At 43.1% G+C, this 22595-nt stretch overlaps 2 protein-coding genes across 3 annotated transcripts; both read left to right on the plus strand.

Annotated features, from left to right (window-relative positions):
- The first annotated feature begins 898 nt into the window (after nt 1-898).
- On the plus strand, nt 899-18232 carry psme4a (proteasome activator subunit 4a). Its single transcript, XM_053875477.1, has 45 exons — nt 899-1495; nt 2258-2398; nt 2567-2683; nt 4792-4836; nt 5564-5713; nt 6331-6394; nt 6468-6542; nt 7049-7171; nt 7248-7340; nt 8006-8271; nt 8593-8779; nt 8851-8940; nt 9020-9084; nt 9408-9657; nt 9737-9806; nt 9893-9960; nt 10042-10257; nt 10482-10639; nt 10738-10833; nt 10954-11009; nt 11100-11156; nt 11229-11284; nt 11496-11594; nt 11677-11739; nt 11815-11910; nt 11995-12126; nt 12203-12412; nt 12485-12621; nt 12735-12788; nt 12864-12993; nt 13090-13171; nt 13253-13406; nt 13564-13633; nt 13705-13830; nt 13906-14058; nt 14301-14405; nt 14499-14590; nt 14663-14794; nt 14876-15084; nt 15288-15373; nt 15452-15580; nt 15945-16100; nt 16749-16911; nt 17015-17148; nt 17227-18232. The coding sequence occupies exons 1-45, from the start codon at nt 1299-1301 to the stop codon at nt 17359-17361; spliced, it is 5487 nt and encodes a 1828-aa protein (XP_053731452.1). The 5' UTR covers nt 899-1298; the 3' UTR covers nt 17362-18232.
- A 656-nt stretch (nt 18233-18888) lies between these two features.
- Nucleotides 18889-22414, plus strand: gpr75 (G protein-coupled receptor 75). 2 transcript variants are annotated; one of them, XM_053875412.1, is made up of 2 exons: nt 18889-19153; nt 19376-22414. In XM_053875412.1, exon 2 carries the CDS (start codon nt 19459-19461, stop codon nt 21103-21105), a length of 1647 nt encoding a protein of 548 aa, XP_053731387.1. In that variant the 5' UTR covers nt 18889-19153; nt 19376-19458; the 3' UTR covers nt 21106-22414. The 2 variants fall into 2 exon arrangements, with proteins under 2 accessions (XP_053731387.1, XP_053731386.1); XM_053875411.1 differs by having other exon boundaries at nt 19373-22413.
- The last annotated feature ends 181 nt before the right edge of the window (nt 22415-22595 follow it).

Genomic DNA, 22595 nt, shown 5'->3' on the forward strand with positions numbered 1-22595 from the left:
CTGGGTGTGCCTCGCCTCTCACCTCAGGTAGGTCAGGGGTAGGCTCCAGCTCTTATAAAGGGAATGAACTGGATAGCGACAAAATGAATATAAAACACAGTACCTAAAATCATGTCTACATTGATGAAACAATGGATGTTGAAAAGGATTGGTGCATTTTATACAACAACAAATAATGGGATTATTAAATCATTCCACGATTTAAATAATGCATTGAATAACCAGGACTTCTTCTGATAACTACAAGTAAGAGACTATTGTGATTTTAAAAATTAAGACAAATACAGAAGAAACGCACAAACGACCTAAAATAGATTGCAAGTCACCATGTCAGGTAGTGATGTGCGGATGGATCCTGAAATATCAATACCTCCGATACCGGATCTTGATTCTCTAAAATCGATTCTCAAACCAAAATATCGATACTAAAGTATTTTGAGGTAATGTATATTCTTAACAGGAACACGAAGAAAAGTAACTAAACTATTGCGATCCTGTCTGACACGCGTTTGGAAGATCTTTTAAATTATGCAGTGCAATGACAATAAAACAGCCTTTGTGAAAAATGAACTAGAAAAGATGAATAAAACACAAGTTTAGCAACCAAATATTGTATTATTTTCAATCAGACTTAATCTGTTATATTGAGTTGCCAGTATAATAATTGTTTGTATGCCCTTTTTGTTGATAGCTAATATCGTATTGGTATCGCCGGCACCAGCCTGAATATTACTCAGTATCGGATCGGAAAGGAAATCGGTGGAATCGAACATCACTAGTGTCAGGCGATATCAGCGTTTAATACGTTCTCGAATTGAATGTCGGGAATCGAAGTCCGGTGACAGCAGTCGGATATGACGTAGGTTGTTTGGTCCTTGCCAGAGCGATTGCGATTGGGTGAATCCAATGACGTAGGTAGACCTTGGGAAATGACTGTGCTTTTGTAGTAGGGAGCTAACTTTAGCTAGAGTGATAGCGGCTCGGCGAATTGTCAGGCGTAGAGGAAGAAAAGTATTCGAGTGCCAACACGTCTTTTCGGACACATTGCTCTTCATAAGCCTTTATTTTTGTTTTTATTTTTTGTTTTTTATTGAAACGTCTCGACAAAGCGGTGAAAGCTAACTTCAACTAACAGGCTACCTAGCGTGACTACAACTTGCCCGGGTTGACGTAACCATTTGACTGTCGTAAGGAATTTTAGCCGAAAATCTCTACGAAATTTCTCTACCAGCAAACTATAAGTCCAACATTTTGGCTGGCGCAATAAAGCTAGCCGTTTATTTTTCAATTTTAGCAGTATGAAAAGTGCAGCGAGTGATACTTTGGGGTTTGTTCCGCAAAAGGATATTGTATACAACAAACTTCTGCCGTATGCCGATAAGCTCGATGAAGAATCCAATGATATTTTAAGTAAAATAAAAGGAAACCTCGGTCGAGCTGTCCAGTTGAGAGAGATATGGCCCGGTGTGCTGTTTTGGACGAGGAAACTTTCCACGTAAGTAATGGGGAAATAACTGGCATAGTCTAATAAATAATTGCACACACTTATTTTACAATTAACCAAGGCCGATTGTATGTTAAGTGGTGTATATTATACCACACGAATTGACTACGATTTTGTTTTTGCAATGTGAATGCCGTATGTCTGACCAGAACGTCTGTAATGGATAGGCTTATTATTTAAATTCATGGATCATCAGCAAGCCTATAGTATTTGTTTGTGTTGTTTGCTAAAACCGTAAAACACACATTGCTGTAAGTGGTACACACACATTTGAATATCATGAAACTAATGTTCATCTCATGTCAATCCTCTTGGATTTGCATTTCATTTGACTCATTCTAGACATGTCTCCAAACAAATATTGGATTGTTTATACGTTGAATAATAACGTGGAGTGGCCGTACATGACGCCACTGTGAAAGTATAACTCTTAAGCTCCTGAACAAATAAAAGAAAGTTACTTTATGGTGTTGATTGTGGTAAGTTGCGCTGCGGTCTAATCCGTTTCTGTCCCCATGCTGGCGATTTGCTCTGTCCAAAAGTGAGTCACTGCCGGCTCAGGGAGCTGGAAAGTTCACCGCTCAGTTGACCTAGATTCTTTCTGCTGATATTCTGGAATATTATCACAAATGCTCAGTGATGTGCAAAATGTGCCATTTCCAATGGCCCATGATTTGTCATAGTGGACTTTTTCCCCCAGTCAAAAAAGGGACAAGCTGCATACAAGATAATCACCCTCTCCTTTTACTGCAGGTACATTCGCTTGTATGGACGAAAGTTCAGCAAAGAAGACCATGTGCTTTTTATCAAGTTGCTCTACGAGCTAGTGACTATCCCAAAACTGGAGATCAGCATGATGCAGGGCCTTGCTCGGCTACTCATCAACCTCCTCAAGTAAGAATTGGCGCTCTTTCACTTCCATCACAAATTGTTTTTGACTCTGAGTTTAAAACAGTCAGCTTTTACTGTTCAAGAGTGACTCGAGAGTGCTGTTAATTGACCCAAATACCGTTGTTTAACTGTTTTTTTATGGACTCATGTTCTGTTTTTGCTCACTTTAAGGAAAAGAGAGCTACTTTCAAGGGAAGACCTTGAATTGCCTTGGAGACCGTTGTACGAGTTGCACGACAGGATTCTCTTTTCAAAGACGGAGCACTTGGGCCTCAACTGGTTTCCCAAGTATGGCTTGATTTTTTTCTCTCTTAAATAAAGGGCTTTGCTTTCTTTTTAACATTTCATAACTTGGTGTTTTATATTTTAAACTACTTTACAAATAACAAGTAATAAAACAAAACAAATAATAATCAAAGAAATGTAATTTTATTTAACATGGGAAGGGCTTCTGTTTAGTCTGTACATAAGTTAATGAATAGTAGCCCACTCAAATATTTAGAACTTCTACGGAGTCAACGCATTGTTAAAATGTGTTTGTGTCCCCAAATATTTTGGTTACATACATACCAAATATAAGTTAATGCCTGCTCTTTCAAAAATGAAACAGACCTACAGGTATGTGTTCTTACCAAGCTTCCAAAATATTGGTTCCTGACTGCATATGAAAATCAACTCCTTTTTCCCCTTATGGTTTGTTACCTTTTTTTTTTTTTTTTTTTTTACAAAAAAGACCTTCTTTATCTGCCTAAGGAAAAATACATTTGCAATAATGTCATCTGTATTATATAACACTGACTGTGCTCTAACCTCAGCACAAAAGAGAAATTAAGACGTCAGTCTGGTATTCTATGCATGCTTCGACATTATGAAACAATAGCAAGCAGTGCGAGGTGCTCTTTTATGGTGCTATGGGAACATTACATGTTTATCAGAAATATGCCTCATTGATGTAATAACAGTGGATGAAAACAAATTCTCTGGCTTCTTGCCAGCTCACCTCTTTAAATGACAGTTGATAAACCTTACACCAAGACTGTACCAAAGAAATACAATAGACAGTGCATATGTATTTGATTGGCGATTCTCCTGCTGAATGTGTGTTTTATCCCCTTTTTCTCCTTTCACATTCAGTTCTCCACGGCCTCGTTCATCTTATAAACTGTTAATGATAAAATTGGTTCAGAGGTGGTAAGGACAAGACTTCTTTGTGTTTTTAATTCATCCTTTGAGGCACTTGTTTTCTGTACATTGCATGTGAAAACAATTAAAAAAAAGAAACTGACACTCTTGACAATGGTTTAATAGGACCTGGTCAATGTTAACATTACACTCATACTGGAGGCTGTCGCACTGCAGCTAACATTTATACTCTCCTCTCCTTCATCATTTATATGAAACATTATGGTTTTATTTTTCTGGGATCTCTTTTTATTCATCCACCTAACTGCGTTTGAGTAAATTACTTTTGGGACAATTGGGTCCGAAATTGAATAAGAAATGACTGTTGAATTTCTTTTTATTTTTATTACTTTTCAGCGTCCTAGAATGAAAGAATCTCCTCACGTTTCATATCCTCTAGGAATGTGATCAGGAGGAACGTGACAGGACATTCCTAGCTAGCTGTACATGCTATATTCTGTGGGGTTCCCCTTGCAAAATATCCCAGCACGTTGTAACAGGACACATTGGCCCACATCTTGTCACACTCCTGCACGTGTTTCATGCCATAGCCTGTGTGTTGTGGATATACTCTGTAAAACTAAACCACTACATTGCTTGAAAGTACTGGAGCAATGCTAAGTTAAATGCCAGCCATAAACTGGAGATGGAGCGTTTAATACATCAGTTTTTGCATCCTGAGGAGATGTTATTAACACGTAACAATTAGCTGAGTGGGTTTGAGCCGAGCAAGAGCTTTTTCAGAGTGACATGACTTGAGCTTGCATGTGACCAGATAGGTGGGATTGAGTAGAGGACTGAAAAGCTGTGGTTATATCTGTCCAGAGCTTTCAACAGTTGTGGGACCAGAATCCCTTGTAGGCATTATACTTAGAGCTTTAAAAGGGGCGCTATCTATTTTTAAATTCAAAACAGTAAACCACAATATTTAAACTACAGTTTGCCAAGTAAAATAATTTTCTGATTTCTGGTGAACATTTATTTTTTGTATAACCATTAATAAATCATATCTGATAAGCTTGTTCTTGAGAAACATTAATTCCCTATTTACGACCCACTTGAATTCCTGCCGTATACCACCTAGGTGTGTGAGGACATTTCTGTATGCATGTGGTGGAAATCGAACTGCCTTGGTGTGAGGAGTTTCCCCAGTCTTTAACATGTAACCATATTTTTAACCTACATAATTTGACTTATCAATCTTTTCATTACAGCTCCGTTGAAGGTGTGTTGAAGACCCTCGTGAAAAGTTGCAGGCCGTAAGTAGATCATAACATAATGCGCTATATTCATTGTTGTCCCATAAGTTTGCATCATGCTATGTGATGTTCCACCTTGTCGCAGTCGTTGAATTTGCTTTCATAATGAAGGCTGTCTTTAGTTTTGAGTCCAGACTCTAACACGCTGTTTATTGTAATGCATTATTGTAATGTCATCGAAATTCCTTACTGGAGCTTTGCCTCTGAACTTAACTGCCCGGCAGCCCTTAATTGTGTTGTACTTATGCAGATATTTTAAGCAAGCGCTAGGAGTCGTTCCCCAGTTTGCCTTATGCGGTTAATCCTATTATCTTAGCTAATTCTGTCCTGTTTGAGGGTTTCCTGTCACCGCCGTGAGACAAGAGACAGATATCTCATCAGGAGGAAGTAGAAGGACGCAGACAGGGTTAGACGTTCACAGCTTTAAGTTGTTTTTTCTACATGACCTTGATTAAATTACATTTGTTCCAGATTTATTGTTAAAATGTCACTCAAATAATCCGTGTTCAAAAACTATAATAAAAATGGTTTCAAAATTTTACCGCACCTGGTGCTTGGTGGTGCCTACGTGATTTTTAAATGATCTAAGAGGCTTGTTTGTGTGTGTAACTCTCACTAAGCAGCTCAGCTGGTTGAAATGCTCCTTCTTACGTGAACATCTGTGACTGACTGTTATGTCTGTCGTTTCACATATTCAGACTTATAGTAATTGCTACATTTTATCCAGGTATTTTCCAGAGTGTGCTACTCAGGAGATGTTGGATGAGTGGAGGCCGCTGTTTTGCCCTTTTGATGTCACCATGCAAAGGGCAATAAGCTATTTTGAACTGTTTTTACCCACAACACTACCCCCTGACCTCCACCATAAGGGATTCAAGTAAGTTTGTGGAATGGGTTTGTTTATGTTTCTCTTTAGATCCACTCAACTATATGTTTGCTAGTTTAAAGAAAGTGGATTTCTTAAGCTGTCCTACAATTACAACTTATTCAATGCAGGGTCTGTGGTCAAGTGATATTACAAACTGAACGGCAGAATGGCCTTTAGGTATGATGCCTGTCTTCAAAATAAAACAGCTCCAACCAGCCTTGATGATGTAATTCATTGAATAGTGAATTAGCTTTCCAATATGATGCAATAATTATTGAAAAATATTGTGAAATGAAAACAAAAATTCCAGTCAGTCCAAAATCTATCATCAGTGTTAGCCAAGTCTTTGCCGTGTGGGCATGTGGTGCAATACTGGTTTGTAATTGTTCAAAAAACAAATCATGCTTTATGTAACCTGGTGATGCCCAGTCATCGTAAATGTGATGATTCTTTGGAAAGCAAGTTATATCAGATTGCCCGCCATCAGCACAGTGGTTTTCTTGTTCTTTTTTTTGCCACTTATTCAATCGTTATTTGCCTGGGAGGAATGTTTTACTAGTTCAAAGAAAAATTTTATTTATACACCTCGCTCTTTCAAGCACTGATGGTTGTTGACCTTCTGATAGGTTGTGGTTTGATGAGTTGATCAACTTATGGATGTCTGTGCAAAGCCTTCCAAGCTGGGAACTTGTAAGTATATTTCATCAAAAGAAGAATAAATTCTTCTTTTCGTAGTGTGTCCTGATTTTATTTTACCTTCCAGCACTTGGTGAATCTGTTTTCCCGGCTGGCAAATGACAACATTGGCTACATCGACTGGGATCCTTACATCCCAAAGGTTAGTTATATTGTAGATTTTCCTTTTTCTATGTTGTGGAAATGTTGTGGGAATAAATTGTTTCTGAAGTCCTCTAAATGTATCTACACCAAACTTGTACAGATTCTTCAAACCCAGGATAACAAGTCAAACACTGAAGTGTTTTGCACTTTATTTTATTATGGAATTGTCCAAAGAAAACACAATCATTTGATACTTTTGCATTATGTAGTTTATTTATTTCAAGCTTTTAGCTTTGGGTTTCTGTCTGAGAAACTGGTATAATAAACAACATGCCATGCGTGTGGCCTGACCTTTCAAATTTTTGCCCCATGGTGTGTATTTCATCGTCACTTTGACTGCTCAGAGAAACAAACTCTCATGTTACCTTGTTTATTCCAGTCACTGGGGAAGATGTCTCTTGCATCATATTTGTATTTCAACAAGCTTTTTGAATTCATTCTGCATGTTGAAATGTCCCTTTGTACATTCAGCCATAACATCTGTTTGAAATCTGACTTTCTTAGATTTTCACAAGGATTTTGAGAAGTCTAAATCTTCCGGTGGGAACCAGTCAGATGATGGTACCACGATACCTCACCAATGCCTATGACATTGGCCATGTGGTGCTTTGGATAACATCACTTCTGGTACATGTTCATTTGGTCAATACATTCATCTTTCACTTGGTGCTTTCCCGTCGTCAGTGACTTTCTTTCATTTCAGGGTGGACCTAGCAAACAAGCACAAGCACAGCTGAGTGGCCTTTTTAACAGCATTACATCATTTTTCCACCCATCTAATCATGGACGCTGGTTGGTAAGTGACTACATATCAAACAATCATCTATTATTCCATTTATTGTAACATCCATTGTTGCCGTATTCAGAGCTCATTAAAGAAGTGCTTTTTTATCAGGACACCAATGCCTAAATCATCAGGATATACTGTTGCGTCTATATTTGCTGGAGGGTTGGTCAGGCCTGCTATAATTGTGTTTGCATGGTTGTAACTGAGCACTAACAGTGACAAAGTTCATAGTTGTATTGATAGTGACACTGTTCCTGGATGTACTGAACTCCTCTGAGAAAAACATGGGTGCACGCAGGTTAGCACTATGTGGAGATGTCTGGTACCAGTTCAACAGTCCGTTGGTGGAACTTGTTCCATTAGATTTGACATACCGTTCACACCAATGTTTCGTCATATGAGTTATTTTTGGAGAGTGATGGCTGTTTTGATTGGAGACAGGATATGTTTGCTCACTTGATACCAGCAGTATTGTGTAATTCAAAATACAGTTGAGCATGGGTAGTGTGTGCTCATGATAAAAGAAATATTTTTGAGTGAACTTCTCAATGGCAATGAGAGTGCATACCATGATACCACTTCTTGTGTTCTGTAGTGCGCCTCGCTAAGCTCTTTTGTCTGCTTGTTGACACCCCTTTCTCATGTTTTCTTTTCTCTTCTGTCCTTGTCTCTAGATGAAACTAATGAAGCTGCTGCAGCGTCTACCAGCAAGTGTGGTTCGACGGCTGCACCGGGAGCGCTACAGAAAGCCCACATGGCAAACACCAGTCCCAGACAGCCACAAGCTCACAGAAGATGACATCACCGACTTCGTTCAGAGCATGATGCAGCCGGTTCTGCTTGCCATGTTTAGCAAAACGGGGAGTCTGGATGCTGCCCAGGCCCTGCAGAATCTTGCTTTAATGAGACCAGAGCTGGTCATTCCTCCTGTGTTGGAAAAGTAAGTTTCAATTCATTTGTTGTATTGAGGCGTCTCAGTAAAAGTTGGGCAAAATATATAACTTATCATATAAGGTGTCTATGAATATGAATCATTCAATATATTTTTTGCGTTATCATTTTCATTGATAATGTTTATCTTTGAATTCAACTGAATCAACTGAAGTAAGATGTTTGCTATTCATTGAGCGTCCGGAGCTAACCTCACACATGTAGGGTAGGATCTAAAGTATGAAATGGCGTCAAGGGTCTTGCGTTTGGCTATAGATGAGAGCTGTCTATGTTTGAAAACAAAGTGCTAATTGTTCTGTCGCCTCTGCAGAACCTACCCAGCTCTGGAAACTCTTACTGAGCCGCACCAGCTGACAGCCACTCTAAGCTGCATGATTTGTGTGGCACGAAGCCTTGTGTCAGGTGGGCGATTCTTTCCTGAAGGCCCCACGCACATGCTTCCCCTTCTCATGAGGTCCCTGCCGGGCGTGGACCCAAATGACTTCAGCAAGTGCATGGTAGGCATTGTCTTTTACGGAATATTCCTGAAGGATCTGTCACTGTCTACAATAATCATCTTTTCTTTCAGATCACATTCCAGTTTATTGCAACATTTGTGACTCTTGTGCCTTTGGTTGACTGCTCGTCAGCCTTGAATGAAAGAACTGACCTTACTGAGGTATTATTGTAGATACACTGCGGGTACTGTTGATTGTTTCTATACTTATATGCTATATTGCTTTGTATTTTACCTCTAGGTGGAAAGGGAGATGTGTTCAGCTTCTGCAGAGTTCGAAGACTTTGTGCTTCAGTTCATGGACAGGTATGGTGGAAAGCAATGCTATGTGATCACGCATATGAACAACCTTCTTTTTTTTTCCTTGAACAATAACATTGTTTAAGTTTGGACGTTAGTACACAACATTTTCCTGTTCAAGCATTCCATGTATCCTAAACCTAACGGCGAAGCAGCTGTTTTATTATAAGTAATAAAATTAAGTGTCACAATGTCTGTTGAACTTGTGTGCTGAGCAGACATTCCATTTGCTTGGCAGTTACATTATTTTAATATTTGCACTCTGTTTAATATTTTCATTCACATGAAAAGACTGATTAATATTCCTTTTGAATTTCTCTTTGTCTCAGATGCTTTGCCCTCATCGACAGTAGCACTCTGGAGCAAACACGTGAAGAAACAGAAACCGAAAAAATGACTCACGTGGAGAGTTTGGTTGAGCTGGGACTGTCATCCACCTTCAGCACCATCCTGACGCAGTGTTCCCTGGACATTTTCAAGGTGGCCCTGGATAAGGTTTTCAACTTCGCAACCACCAACATTTTTGAGACTCGTGTTGCTGGAAGAATGGTGGCAGACATGTGCAGAGCAGCTTCCAAGGTCTGCTGAAATATGTCTCAAACACAGGCATCTTGATTACTTTTACTGAGCTTCCTATGAACCTGTTGTGTCTTCACAGTGTCACCCTGAAGAGTCACTGAAAAAATTTGTTCCTCATTGCTGCAGAGAAATAAACCAAATTGCTGTCAGTAAGTGTCAAGCTTCCAGTAAGAACTGTAAAGGTTGGTGACAAACATTTAATGTGCTGGTGCTGAAATCAATCATTTTTCCTCAGATGAAGAAGTGTTGAATGAGGAGGAGCTTGATAAAGAGTTGCTGTGGAACCTTCAGCTGCTGTCTGAGGTGACGGTCTTTTCCATCTACTGTCCATAGTTTATGTGATTTCCTGTTAAAAATGTCACTTTTTTTCCATACTCAACGTAGGTGACACGAGTGGACGGTGACAAGATCCTTCAGTATCGCTCAGAACTGGTCCAAATTTTGCAGTTGACTCTTCACCTAAAGTGCAAGCAGGGCTACATTCTTGCTTGCAACCTCCTGCACCACATCCTTCGTTCAACCGTCCTGGTTTATCCTACGGAGTATTGCAGTGTGCCAGGAGGGTTCTGCAAGCCAATTAGCGAGTATTTACCCATTAAGGTAATTGTTTTCTAAATACTTCCATTACTGCAACAATAATCTAATTGTTTATGGTTGACGTCACCCAGGGAGACGCCATAATTGTTATTTACTGTCTTGCCTCATTAATCATCTTGCTTTTGCCTGCAATTTCTAGCAGATTGAAGTCTGCTCCCCTGAAAAATGGAAAATGTTGTATGACCTAAAATGTCTGCATGTGGTCTGACTTTTACAATGATGAATAGGATTGGGGTCGGCCCGGCGACCTCTGGAACCTTGACATCAGGTGGCATGTTCCATCCAAGGAGGAGACATTGTTTGCTTTCTATTTGCTGGACTTGATCCTCCAGCCTGAACTTCAGCGCCTTCAAAGATTTGCTCAAGGGGAGCAAGAAATGAGCAGGTAGGAATTAGAACTCGAAACCAAGGATATAGTGGGATGTATTTTTCTCCCGAATATGGCTTTCAACTCTTGACTCGATGTCTTTCAATTTTTTCAAGGGATGATGTCCTCCAGAGCTTGACCATAGTTCAGCACTGTCTCCTTGGAGCGGGGGGCCTTATGCCTCCTCTGAAAGGCGAGCCCATCCCTGAACTGTAAGTAAACTGGACTGAACTGATAATTTTTTTTTTCCAGAACTAATTCTTTATGAAAATCAGAAGTAACCCTAAAGTTGGTGTGCAGCTTGTGTGATGATATGTACATTGTTTTCACAGGGTTCACAGTATGGTAAATCTTGATGAAACCAATCTTTTCACCGGAGTTGAGTATGGTATGTACATCTCTGATCGACCACCACAAATAAAAGTCATTTTTAAATTTTATCTCCGTAACATCCTAGATATTTTGTTTTGTCCTGCAGATGAGTCCAGAGAGAACTACAGGGAGGCCATCTGCAGTGTGATCCGGCCTCTGCTTCGTAAGACTGAATGAAACCCAAGCTGAAACTTCTGTTTGTTGGAATGTCTCTGAGTTTTTCTGTCTCTTGTAGACTACATTCTGGAGCACAGTGAAGATGACACTAAGTCTCTGTTCTCCATAATCAAGGTAAGGGGCACATCTATAAGATATTTACTGGTGTTTGCATTGGTCACTTTGATTCACTGCAATCATTGGACAAATATAGGTATTCTAAACGGTTCACTTCACACAGTAGTATCGCTTTTGCTGATCTTTTTTCTGTCATTTCAAGCCATGTTCAACTTCTTCATTCAGTCTCTTTCTACTTTCCACTTGATTTCAATTCTACATTCTTTAGATCATCAGTGACCTCATGCAGTTCAAAGGATCTCAAAAACATGAGTTTGACTCCAGATGGAAGAGCTTCAATCTTGTGAAGAAGTCGATGGAAAACAGAGTGAGTTATCCTGAGATGATTTTCACTGAAAAGTCTAATCACGACTTCCATTTTAATGTCAATACCACTGCTGTCTTTGTAGCTACATGGAAGAAAGCAGCACATTCGAGCTCTGCTAATAGACAGGGTGATGCTGCAACATGAGGTTAGTGAAGGTGTCTTTTTAACAAGTCTGCTTTATTCGGGATTCTTTTACTCACGAGCCGTGGCTTTATAACAGCTTCGCAAGCTCACAGTTGAAGGATGTCAATACAGAGGCGTCCACCAGCTGTTGATGAGAGACTTGCTCAGGTTATCTACAAGCACCTACAGTCAAGTAAGTGTGTCTAGTCTCACAACAATTTTGTCTGTTGAGCTAAATAAATGATAAAAGTTCCTGAATTTTATGTTCGATTTTAAGGTACGAAGCAGAGCTCAAAATGTGCTATTTGTTGCACTTGGAACCTACAACTTCTGCTGCAGAGACCTTATCCCACATGTTCTTGAGTATCTGAACCCAGAAAACAACTCTGTCACTCAGCAGCAGTTCAAGGTAAATGTGTCTTCAGGTGACACAGGTGACTCATGCATAGCATCTCATGAAAACTTGTTTACTGTCTTTTTTTCAGGGTGCCTTGTATTGTCTTTTGGGGAACCATGGCGGAGTGTGCTTAGCCAATTTGCACGACTGGGAGTGCATCGCTCTCACTTGGCCAGCCATTGTGCGCTCTGGACTCAGCTCAGCCATGTCTTTGGAAAAGCCCTCCATTGTGCGTCTGTTTGATGACCTCGCTGACAAAATACATCGTCAGTACGAGACCATAGGAATCGACTTCTCAGTACGTGAATTCATTGGTATACTCGTCATTAATACAAGTTGATTCAAATTAACATTGTATTATTCTCTGCAGGTCCCAAATGAGTGCTTTGTTGTTTCAAAACAACTCATGGTTGCTGGACACCCATTTCCAGAGGAGCCAGTTCCTTCAGAAGAAGATGTCGCCGAAGGTCTGCAAAGACAGGAAGTCAAAAACAGCGAGTCTGTTGCGTAAGTTTGCACAGTTGACATACGTTCGTAAATACTTTATAGTTTTGAATTGAGTGGTGAGCATTTATTTTCTATATTATTTGTGTGTTCATTTCTTTATCTCCGTTTTGTAGAAAGTACAAAAAGCTGATTGGCGATCTGCTTGACTGCCTGGGCAACAGAAACATGTAAGATAATATCTTGATGTGAATATTAATTTTCACATATTCTTTGAAGTCCAGTTAAACTTGTTAATATTCCAGGCCTTGGAAGTTTGAGCACATTGCAATTGGCTTCATGTCATTGCTTCTGAGGGACGACCACCAACTTCCACCAGCTGCTGTCATGTTCTTCGTCAAGAGCCTCAACCATGACTCCCTCTATGTCCGCAAGGTAAATGGCCAGTTAAGCCTGTCAGGAATTCATCAAAAAAAAATAAAAATAAAAATAGCAACCTCCTTGATCACATGCTTGACTTTCTTCCCTCAGGTGGCAATATCAGCCGTGGCGGGAATCATGAAGCAAATAAAGCGACCACATAAAAAGGTTCCCGTGAGCCCTCTGCAGCTTTGTAAGCATCAGCAAAATATGTTTGCTCTGTCACTGATGTGTGAGAGAAAAGTATTTGAAATCTCTTCATTGTTTACTGTAGGTGGAGTCAAGGAGCTCAGCAGCACCATGGCCGGCGACCGATCTGACAACAAGTGGCTGCAATATAACAGCAGCAATCTACCGTTGACACAGCAGGATTGGGATCAAAGTGTCTTTGTGGAAAAGACTCACTGGGGATACTACTGCTGGCCAAGGTTGGAATTTCATTTGTTTGCTTTTAGTCAACATCCGGGGAGTCTATAGTTACACTTCATGTCGCGGGGATAGCCCTCATTTTTATCAAGAGATTGATCAACAAATCGTGTATGTTTGACTCATCTGCAATTGTTTTTCATTATTATTATTATTTAGAAAGCTGATGATGTATGCTCCCCTGGAGGACCAACCCAAGCAGAGCCCGACCAGGGAAGAGATGACAGAGGTTGATGAAAAATCCAGTAAACTAATGTAAAATCTACTGCTCTACTTACCAATTTGTATTTTTCTGAACAGCGGGAGCAGATCATCTTCGACCACTTCTCTGACCCCGTGTTCATCAATCAGTTTATCGAATTCCTCTCTCTCGAAGACAGAAAAGGCAAAGACAAGTTCAGCCCTCGCCGATTCTGTTTGTTCAAGGTGAAAGAGCTGATCTTTAGTGTTACGCTGAAAAAGTTACAGCTGTAAAATCTGACAGTGTTCTTCTGTTCCAAGGGTTTGTTCCGCAATTTCCAGGACTTGTTCTTGTCTGTACTGCGACCTCATCTGGAGCGCCTTGTCATCGACTCTCACGAGAGCAAGCAGCGTTGTGTGGCAGAAATTATATCTGGGTTAATCAGAGGCTGTAAACACTGGAACTTCAGCAAGGTATATGATTCATTTAAAGATATTTATGTGTATTTTCTTCAGCACTTCTTCCTTCAAACATCACAAACTCAGCTCAACGCTTACTACCTATTGGGTTGCTCATGTGCTAGAACAGTGAGATCATTCTTTTTTTGAGTTTGTATTAAGCATGAGAATTTTAAGAATGAATGAGCACTGACACAGAAAGGATCAGGTTTATTTTTGTCCTTGGCTCACATTGATTTTGTAATCCAATCATACAGGTCGAGAATCTGTGGCAGCTGTTGTGTCCACTTCTTCGCACCGCCCTGTCCAACATCACAATAGAGACTTATGCCGACTGGGGGACTTGCATTGCCACAGCCTGTGTAAGCCTTTATTTTTAGTTTCTTTTGTCTCTTTGTTTTATTGTCTTCATCATTATGCCGTTTTTAATTCTTAGTAAATGTGTTGACTCACAGGAGAGCAGAGACCCTCGTAAACTTCACTGGCTGTTTGAGATGTTGATGGAGTCTCCGGTCAATGGGGAGGGAGGCTCTTTTGTTGATGCTTGGTGAGAATAGATGCAGCTGCCTGGGGAAAGTGTTGATAGCCGACATTCTGTGATGGTTGTTTCTGTCGGCAGTCGCCTTTACGTTCTGCAAGGAGGCCTTGCCCAGCAGGAGTGGCGCGTGCCAGAGCTTCTCCACAGGTTGTTACAATACCTGGAGCCCAAACTCACACAGGTGTACAAGAATGTCCGGGAGCGAATTGGGAGGTGAGGAGGCCTTCGTGGTCCCATACAAAGAATTGTCTCAAAACTGTTTTTGATCCTTATTCTCTGATTTTATTCATCCAGTGTGCTCACCTACATCTTCATGATCGACATCAACCTGCCATCAACTCATCCCACCACCTCGCCGCGCATTTCTGATTTTACCGAGCGGATTTTGTGTCAACTGAAGCCCCTTACTGAAGGTGACGAAGAAATCCAGAACCATGTCATTGAAGAGAGCGAAGTTGCAGAGCAGGATGAGAGAACACGAGCAATAAAACTCCTTAAAACAGGTGAGCTCAGTCATCATTCTGTTTTGTTCTCTTAAATATGTTTGGCACAAATCTGTCTGAATTAAGACTTTTTTATGATGCTGTTAATATTTTAATATTTACATTCATATTTTTTTTTAATTGATGTAATAGATTGAATAGTAATGGCTTGCATTTTGAGACGAGAACAAAACTTACTTTAACTCATCTGTTTCCTATCTTAGTCTTAAAGTGGCTCATTGCAAGTGCAGGCCGTTCCCTCTCCACTGCGGTGCCAGAGCAGCTCCTCTTTCTGCCTCTGCTCTTCAAGGTCAGATTTTTTTATTTATTCATTTTTTCTTATATTTTGATGGGGAAATAAAGATGAAATACAAATTTGCTGTTGCAGATTGCCCCAGTGGAGAATGATGATAGCTACGATGAACTGAAGAAGGACGCAAAGACGTGTTTGTCACTGATGTCACAGGGACTCCTCTACCCCGAGCAGATTCCCATGGTGCTGAGCGTCCTACAGGAGGTGAGTCGTTTCTAATGACTTCAGTTGTGGTTTCAACAACTATTTGTGTTCTAAAAGTGACCAAGTATATGAGCCCCAGCTTTCAATCATCTGTGCCATGTTTGCATTCATCTACTGCATGATGAAGCGGAGCATAGAGGCAGGCATGAATCCTAAATTTCAGACCGTGTGATGCAAGATGCAAGTTCCAAAATGGCCTGTGATTGGTGACCAGACTCGCTCTGGGCTGCCGTGTTTTCGAGTGCTGTTGAGAGTGTCGGCGGGCTTCTCTCATGATGAGCGTATTCATCAAGTTATTCAGCTGGAAGTGAAATGGTGAACCAGCGTTCCTCACTATTGTGTGTCGACTCTTTGTTCGCGGCAGATCGCTGGCAGCAGTTCCTGGCACGCTCGCTACACGGTGCTCACATACCTGCAGATCATGGTTTTTTACAACCTGTTCACCTTCATGAACGACCAGAAAGCTCTCAGTGACGTCCGCGTGCTGGTCATCAGTCTACTGGAGGATGAGCAGCTGGAGGCGAGTATTCATATGTTTTTTTTTTTCCCAATAAATACCGTGATACTTCTGTGACAAACTCCACTTAGGTGAGACCAGCAGCTGCTCTGTCTTGAACCATCCTTGTAGTGATTCAGCACTGCTGGCTATACAACCTCTCTCTCTCTCCCCCCCCCTCCCTCTCCTCTTGCAAGTGCTGTAACAGTTGCTATGGAAACCACAGGCTGCAGTAATCTGTTGCTATGGAGATAATATTCGGATTGAAGGAGGATGAGAGGGAGAGGAATTGAAGAGACAAAGGAGACAATAGTGGGGGTTGGATCGACGTAGTCATTTTAGTTTGGACTCCCAGCAGCTCTATGGTGGGCCGTCACTTTGCTTTTGACGTGTCAAGAAATGGCCCTGGTTGTTCATGTTCTTTTCTGTTCACCTTTTTTCATTCCTGCACTATTCTGATTCGGTTATAAATCTGATCTTGTGACATACCATTTATGGGCAGGTCCTGCACACCTTGTTTTGTTTCTTTAGATCTGCAACAGTGGTGCTTTTGTCTGCATGGATGGTGGAATATTTACAAAGTGTTTCTCTTATTCAGAAGACCTTAGTGCGTACGGCAGATTTCTCTGATTCTCAGCATGTTTTCATCGTCTGCTGCTTCTCATTTTGCAGGTCAGAGAAATGGCTGCTACCACACTCAGTGGCTTCCTTCAGTGCAATTTCCTCTCCATGGATGTGTCAATGCAGTCACATTTCGAAGCTCTCTGCAAGACCCGCCTGCCGAAGAAACGGAAACGAGAACTAGGCGCCGTAGTGGACACTGTACCTCCTGCTAGTAAGCAGCTGTGTTTTTTTTCCCTTTGAAACGGGGCGAGCTGAAGCCTTGTTATAACGTGTGCCCCACATTTGCTCAGTGACTTTCTGTTGCGTTTCCTTAGACCTGGTGCGACGCCACGCGGGGGTGCTGGGGTTAAGTGCTTGCATTCTGTCAAGTCCGTATGATGTCCCAAACTGGATGCCCCAACTGCTGATGGACCTGAGTGCTCACCTGAACGATACCCAACCCATTGAGGTACGTGAAGTCTGAAAGTCAAATTGAGTAGAATATTTCCGCTAATGATTTTGTTTGTTGCGTACTGTAACCTTCCAGATGACAGTGAAGAAAACCCTGTCCAATTTCCGGCGGACTCACCATGACAACTGGCAGCAGCATAAACAGCAGTTCACCGACGACCAGCTGCTGGTTCTGACCGATCTGTTGGTCTCGCCATGTTACTATGCCTGAAAACCTGGTAAAATCTCAGATCACGTATGGGCACTCTGAGTCGACCCTGATTTTTCTGAGAACATGTCTCATCCTCCTCCAGACACCAGCCTATATAGAAAGCCTGACCCTCACTGAAGAGACTGCAGCATGAGCGAGACTGATTGTATTTATGTACCTAGCTCCTTTTCTACTATACTTAATATTTAAGGATGTATCATGGCAGGAGTGTCCGACCTGCCCAATGTAACATTTCTGTATAGTTTTCTCGGTTCGTTTGTCGGCGTGTGGAGTTCACTTGAAGCCGTTTACGTGTCCCAAACATTTCTCAGGATTTTATTGGACATGACAACGCTGAGCCAACATGATGTCCTGGTGGTGCACATATGCACTCGCCGTCATCGTCTACACAGAGAACTGAGCTCTAGTTTGGAGTGCGTGGCAATGTTTGTGCGACTGTTGGATTCACGTGTTCATGCTGCATATGTATTTATTTTAATTTTGAAGTGACACGTTGAAGTTCACATTAGAATGATGTGTCAGAGTTGAAGTAGGTACCGACGGTTGGCTTTTTTGTTTCTCAGATCATTGTTTGTCTTCGCTGCGAAGAGAGGGAGAGAGCTCACTCCCCCTCCTGAAATGCTGCGTTTGCCGTTTGCTGTCACCTCCACAACACGCTTCTGGAAGTGCAAAGTTTCTTGAACTTAATCTTTTGATTTCACAACGATGTCATTGACTTCCATCCGTGTATGTTTGCCCAGTTTGACATGAAATAACTAAAGCATTTAGAACCTCAATGCTGTATAGTGTAGTGCCAAAACTGCAGTGGTTTCTCATTTCATTATTTTTAGATCTGCTGTCGGCCTCTTTCAGGAGATGAAAATAAATTGTTTCAGAATACGTCTGCTCTCTCTTGCTTCCTTTGGAGTTAAAAAAGATGTTGAACAAATAAGATTTAGTGTCATTGTCTGAGGTGACTGTCATTCATAATGTAGATACCTCCCCAGACTTCTCCTCAGAAACCTCCCGCACATTTACGAAGAGATTGTCTGTAGCTGGTGGCGCTTCCTCTTTGAGCCTCACCCAGATGTTAGTCCAGCCCTCTCAGGAGAAACTGAATTTGAACTGTCGGTCTACATCTCGTCATATCATATCATATATATATATATATATATATATATATATATATATATATATATATATATATATATATATATATATATATATATATATATATATATATATATATGTAGTCGCCTGGCAACTACGTGGTCCAGCCATTGTCCGTGAATGCGTCATTCCAGTAGTTTATTAAAACGAAAAATGAGACATAATTCGTCGTCATGCTGTGATTGTGCGTGTCTCGTTCACTGTCGCTGTCTTGTCTAATAAAAACCTGTCATGTGTTACGATTTCAGATGAGAAACTGATTGATCGAATCATATTTCACCATATTTCCAGCTCGGTGTCTGCGGCTCTCTGTGGATGACGGCAAGCGCGGTTTACTGACGGACACCTGAATGCGGCTCAGGCTCCTACGTAGGCAGTGACTTCACACTCATTTTTCCGAGCACGTCCAGCGGCGGTCGCCCGTGTGCAAGAATGGATTTTCCACAAAGAAAACGAAAGCGCCTTCAAATGTCTGCGCTGCATTCGCCTCCAATAATCCGGAGACGCTCGCGGGTTCTGTTCGGTGTTTAGGTTTGAGGGTATTTTCGTGTAGAAAGCCCGTTTTCATGTCGCGATGCATTCACTGACCATGAAGATGGGCTGCATCACGTGAAGATGGTCGACAAACAAACGGTTTCTGACGGTAGGTCGACTCAATTTTGGCTACTATTTGTTTGGTTGCGTTTGAAGTTGTGATGTAAAAGAGGAAAAAGAGAAAAGGATGAGGCGAAATTGGTCAACACCAGTGGTGCATTGCTTTTTTGCGCGTGTCGAATGTATTGCAGGAGATTTGCCCTCCCTGTGATGGTCACGTGACCTGCGGTGTAGCGACATCTCATTTGACTTGGTCTTCTCTCTGTAGCAGAAGAAAGCAGGGATGGATGCTGATGAGTCTCCAGTCCAGTCCGTCTGCGAAGCTGTGGAATAAACCTGCAGCAGGTCCTCAACATGAACGGCACGGCCGCCGCTCCACCTGACTTGGTGGATGTTCCCAAACTGCAGAACTTCAGCGGCCCAGCGGGCAGCCCTGACCCCTCTGGGTGGGCGGTCATTCACACTGCCACGCTCTGCGTCTGCTCCGTCCTCCTCATCTGCATCTTCTGTCTGGGCTCCTACGGGAATCTGGTGGTCTTTCTGTCCTTCTTCGACCCGGCCTTCCGCAAGTTCCGCACCAACTTTGACTTCATGATCCTGAACCTGTCCTTCTGCGACCTGTTCATTTGCTGTGTGACCGCCCCGATGTTTGCCCTGGTGCTGTACCTGGACGCCGGCGGAGTGGACGGCGTGTCCAAGAGTTTCTGCTTCGCCTTCCACCTGACCAGCTCCGGCTTCATCATCATGTCCCTGGAGACGGTGGCGGTCATCGCCCTGCACCGGCTGCGCATGGTGCTGGGACAGCAGCCCAACCGCACCGCCTCCTTCCCCTGCACGCTGGCCCTCACCGCCCTGCTGTGGACGTCCAGCTTCACCATGGCTGCCCTCCTCACCATGCGGGCCTACCCCCGCAGGGACGGACCCTGCTTGCCTCACTTCGGCCTCGGGGGCGGACGAGCCCGGGTCATTTTGTACGTCTACCTGGCGGACTTTGCCTTCTGCGTGGCTGTGGTGTCCGTGTCGTACCTGATGATCGCTCAGACGCTCAGGAAGAACGCCCAAGTCCGGAAGTGTCCTATGATCGCCGTGGCCGCCACTTGCCCGCCACCTCCGCCGCCTTTTGCCGCGGCAGGCTTTGACAATATGCAGTGTGGCGTTCAAGGACCCTCTCTGTATCGCAACCAGACTTACAACAAACTGCAGAACATCCAGACGCACTCTTTCAACAGCAGGGCCGGGCAGCCTCTCGTTCCAGGGGCGGCTCCCGGAGCGACCTGCTGCCAGCTGGTCTCCTCGGTCAACCTGGCCACCGCCAAAGACTCGAAGGCCATGGTGACCTGTGTGGTCATCGTGTTCTCCGTCCTGCTCTGCTGCCTGCCCATGGGCGTGTCCTTGGCTCAGGACGTGCTGTCGCCCGAGAGCAGCTTTGCTCATTACCAATTTGAACTCTGCGGATTTGTGCTCATATTCCTCAAGTCCGGCATCAATCCGTTCGTGTACTCGCGGAACAGCGCCGGACTGCGCCGGCGGGTGCTGTGCTGCCTTCAGTGGGCGGCGCTGGGGCTTCTCTGCTGCAAGCAGAAGACTCGCCTCCACGCCATGGGCAAGGGGAACCTGGAGGTCAACAGAAACAAGTCCTCCCATCACGAGACCAACTCGGCATACGTGCTGTCGCCCAAGCCGGCCAGGCGGCTGGTGGACCAAGCTTGCGGCCCGAGTCACTCCAGGGACTGTGCCGCGACTCCGAAAGCCACAGGTGGACGCAAACCTCGCCCGCCGAGCACGTCGACGCCCATCAACACCCGCATCGAGCCTTACTACAGCATCTACAACAGCAGCCCCTCGGCCGGGCCCAGCTCGCCCACGAGCCTGCAGCCCGTGAGCTCTCAGACCTTCGCCTTCGCCAAATCTTACGTAGCCATGCACTACCACACGCCCCAAGACGCACTGCAGGACTTGGAGAGCACCTCAGTCCACCAGATCCCCGTCCCCTCCGTCTGACCAACCAAACAAACACTTGCATCACAGCCAGTCTTGCTATTCCTTCTTGACATGTGTTGACATACGTGGCGGTAAATTGTCTCTCTTTTCACGAGTATAGTTTTGACCTTCTGCCCCTGTGTTGCACATGCATGTGACTATATACACAAGCGCCGGGGACTGACGCCATCTGACCCGTTCTCTTGAGCCCGGCAGATTTCTCACTTAGACACGGCAGACTCCTGGGCTGCGTGGGACCTGTCGTGGCCACGCCCTCCCTCAGAGACCTCATAGTTGATGTAGTCTTGGTTTGTGATCATTCTTGCCTTACTTGGACACGGCTGCTGGTGGCATGCGGCTGCACACGGTTGGGTTTTGCTTCTTAAGGTTGATGTAAATGTGGACGTTTTGATTCAATAAATGTGACGCACTTGCATTGGAAACACATTCTCACTGGTTTTGTGTTGACCATACGCACGTGTCATGTTTCATAAAGCGTCCGCCTCCTCCTTCATCATCCTCCCTGGTCTTTTCATATCCTCCTTCATCGCATCCATCAACTTCATGACTGTCTTCCTCTACTTCTCCCCCTCCTCTGACTCGTTGACAGTGATACGATACTTTCTGTTGCTGTCCTCTCAATGAAAACCAGGGACTCTTCAACTGTCCTATGAAGCTTCTCTGGCTTTCCTGCTGATGCTCTTCACTCATATAGTGACAGTTGACTCCTCTCTGCCTGCACTCTCCTCTTCGCCTCGTTTATTTTCTGCCCATCCCGCGATATCACTGACCAAATCCTTGAGCTCACCTGTCTTCTTGACCTCTGCTCCCTCATCTTCACTGGTCCTTGGAAGGATTTTATCTTGTCTCGCATTAAAAAGGTTCAGTGAAAACATCATACATTTCTTGTCACCGTTTTCCCTCTTAAATAGTAAACTAACAATAGAAGTTCAGTAAACATGTCCAGCTTATACTATTACATCGACTCAAGACAACGGTCATGTGGATGCGGCTGCGAGTGAATGATGTTGTTGAACATTGAACATCATGATACTTGCGCAGGGGTCTCAAACAGATCCCCAGAAGTGCCTTGGTGGGCACAGGTTTTTGTTCCAACCCAGCTGTCAGTGGTCGGAGGAAGTCGGGTTCACAGGCTTCAGACACCTGATGAAGGTGATAAAGTCTTCGCTTTATTGGTTGGAACAAAAAAACTGCGGCCCTTTCTGGAACAGTTTGGACACCCCTGGTTCATAAAAAGAGACGCAGAAATGAATATATTAACAGAGAAAGGAGAAGTGGAACAAACAATGAGGGAGGATGGATGTGAATGTCCAGGACATGAAGAGGATCAAGAAAAGTTAAAGGTCACTTGCACTCACCCCCGACACCTTCACACACGCATAGGGTGCATTTGCATATTGACAACCTAAATGTGGATGAACATGTGTTTTGCTTGTCTAATTTGATTGAACAATAAAGGCAATCAATGTATTGATCTATTCATCTCGGAC

The sequence above is a fragment of the Synchiropus splendidus genome, chromosome 9, assembly GCF_027744825.2.
Source record: "Synchiropus splendidus isolate RoL2022-P1 chromosome 9, RoL_Sspl_1.0, whole genome shotgun sequence".
NCBI lineage: Eukaryota > Metazoa > Chordata > Actinopteri > Syngnathiformes > Callionymidae > Synchiropus > Synchiropus splendidus.

Bases quoted from the DNA above. Each gene is read 5' to 3' on its own strand.
- psme4a (XM_053875477.1), top strand. From the start codon at position 1,299: ATGAAAAGTGCAGCGAGTGATACTTTGGGGTTTGTTCCGCAAAAGGAT. The intron at 9,807-9,892 runs GTAAGTGTCAAG...ATTTTTCCTCAG, and splicing joins AATAAACCAAATTGCTGTCA to ATGAAGAAGTGTTGAATGAG. The intron at 12,994-13,089 runs GTAAATGGCCAG...TTCTTCCCTCAG, and splicing joins ACTCCCTCTATGTCCGCAAG to GTGGCAATATCAGCCGTGGC.
- gpr75 (XM_053875412.1), top strand. From the start codon at position 19,459: ATGAACGGCACGGCCGCCGCTCCACCTGACTTGGTGGATGTTCCCAAA.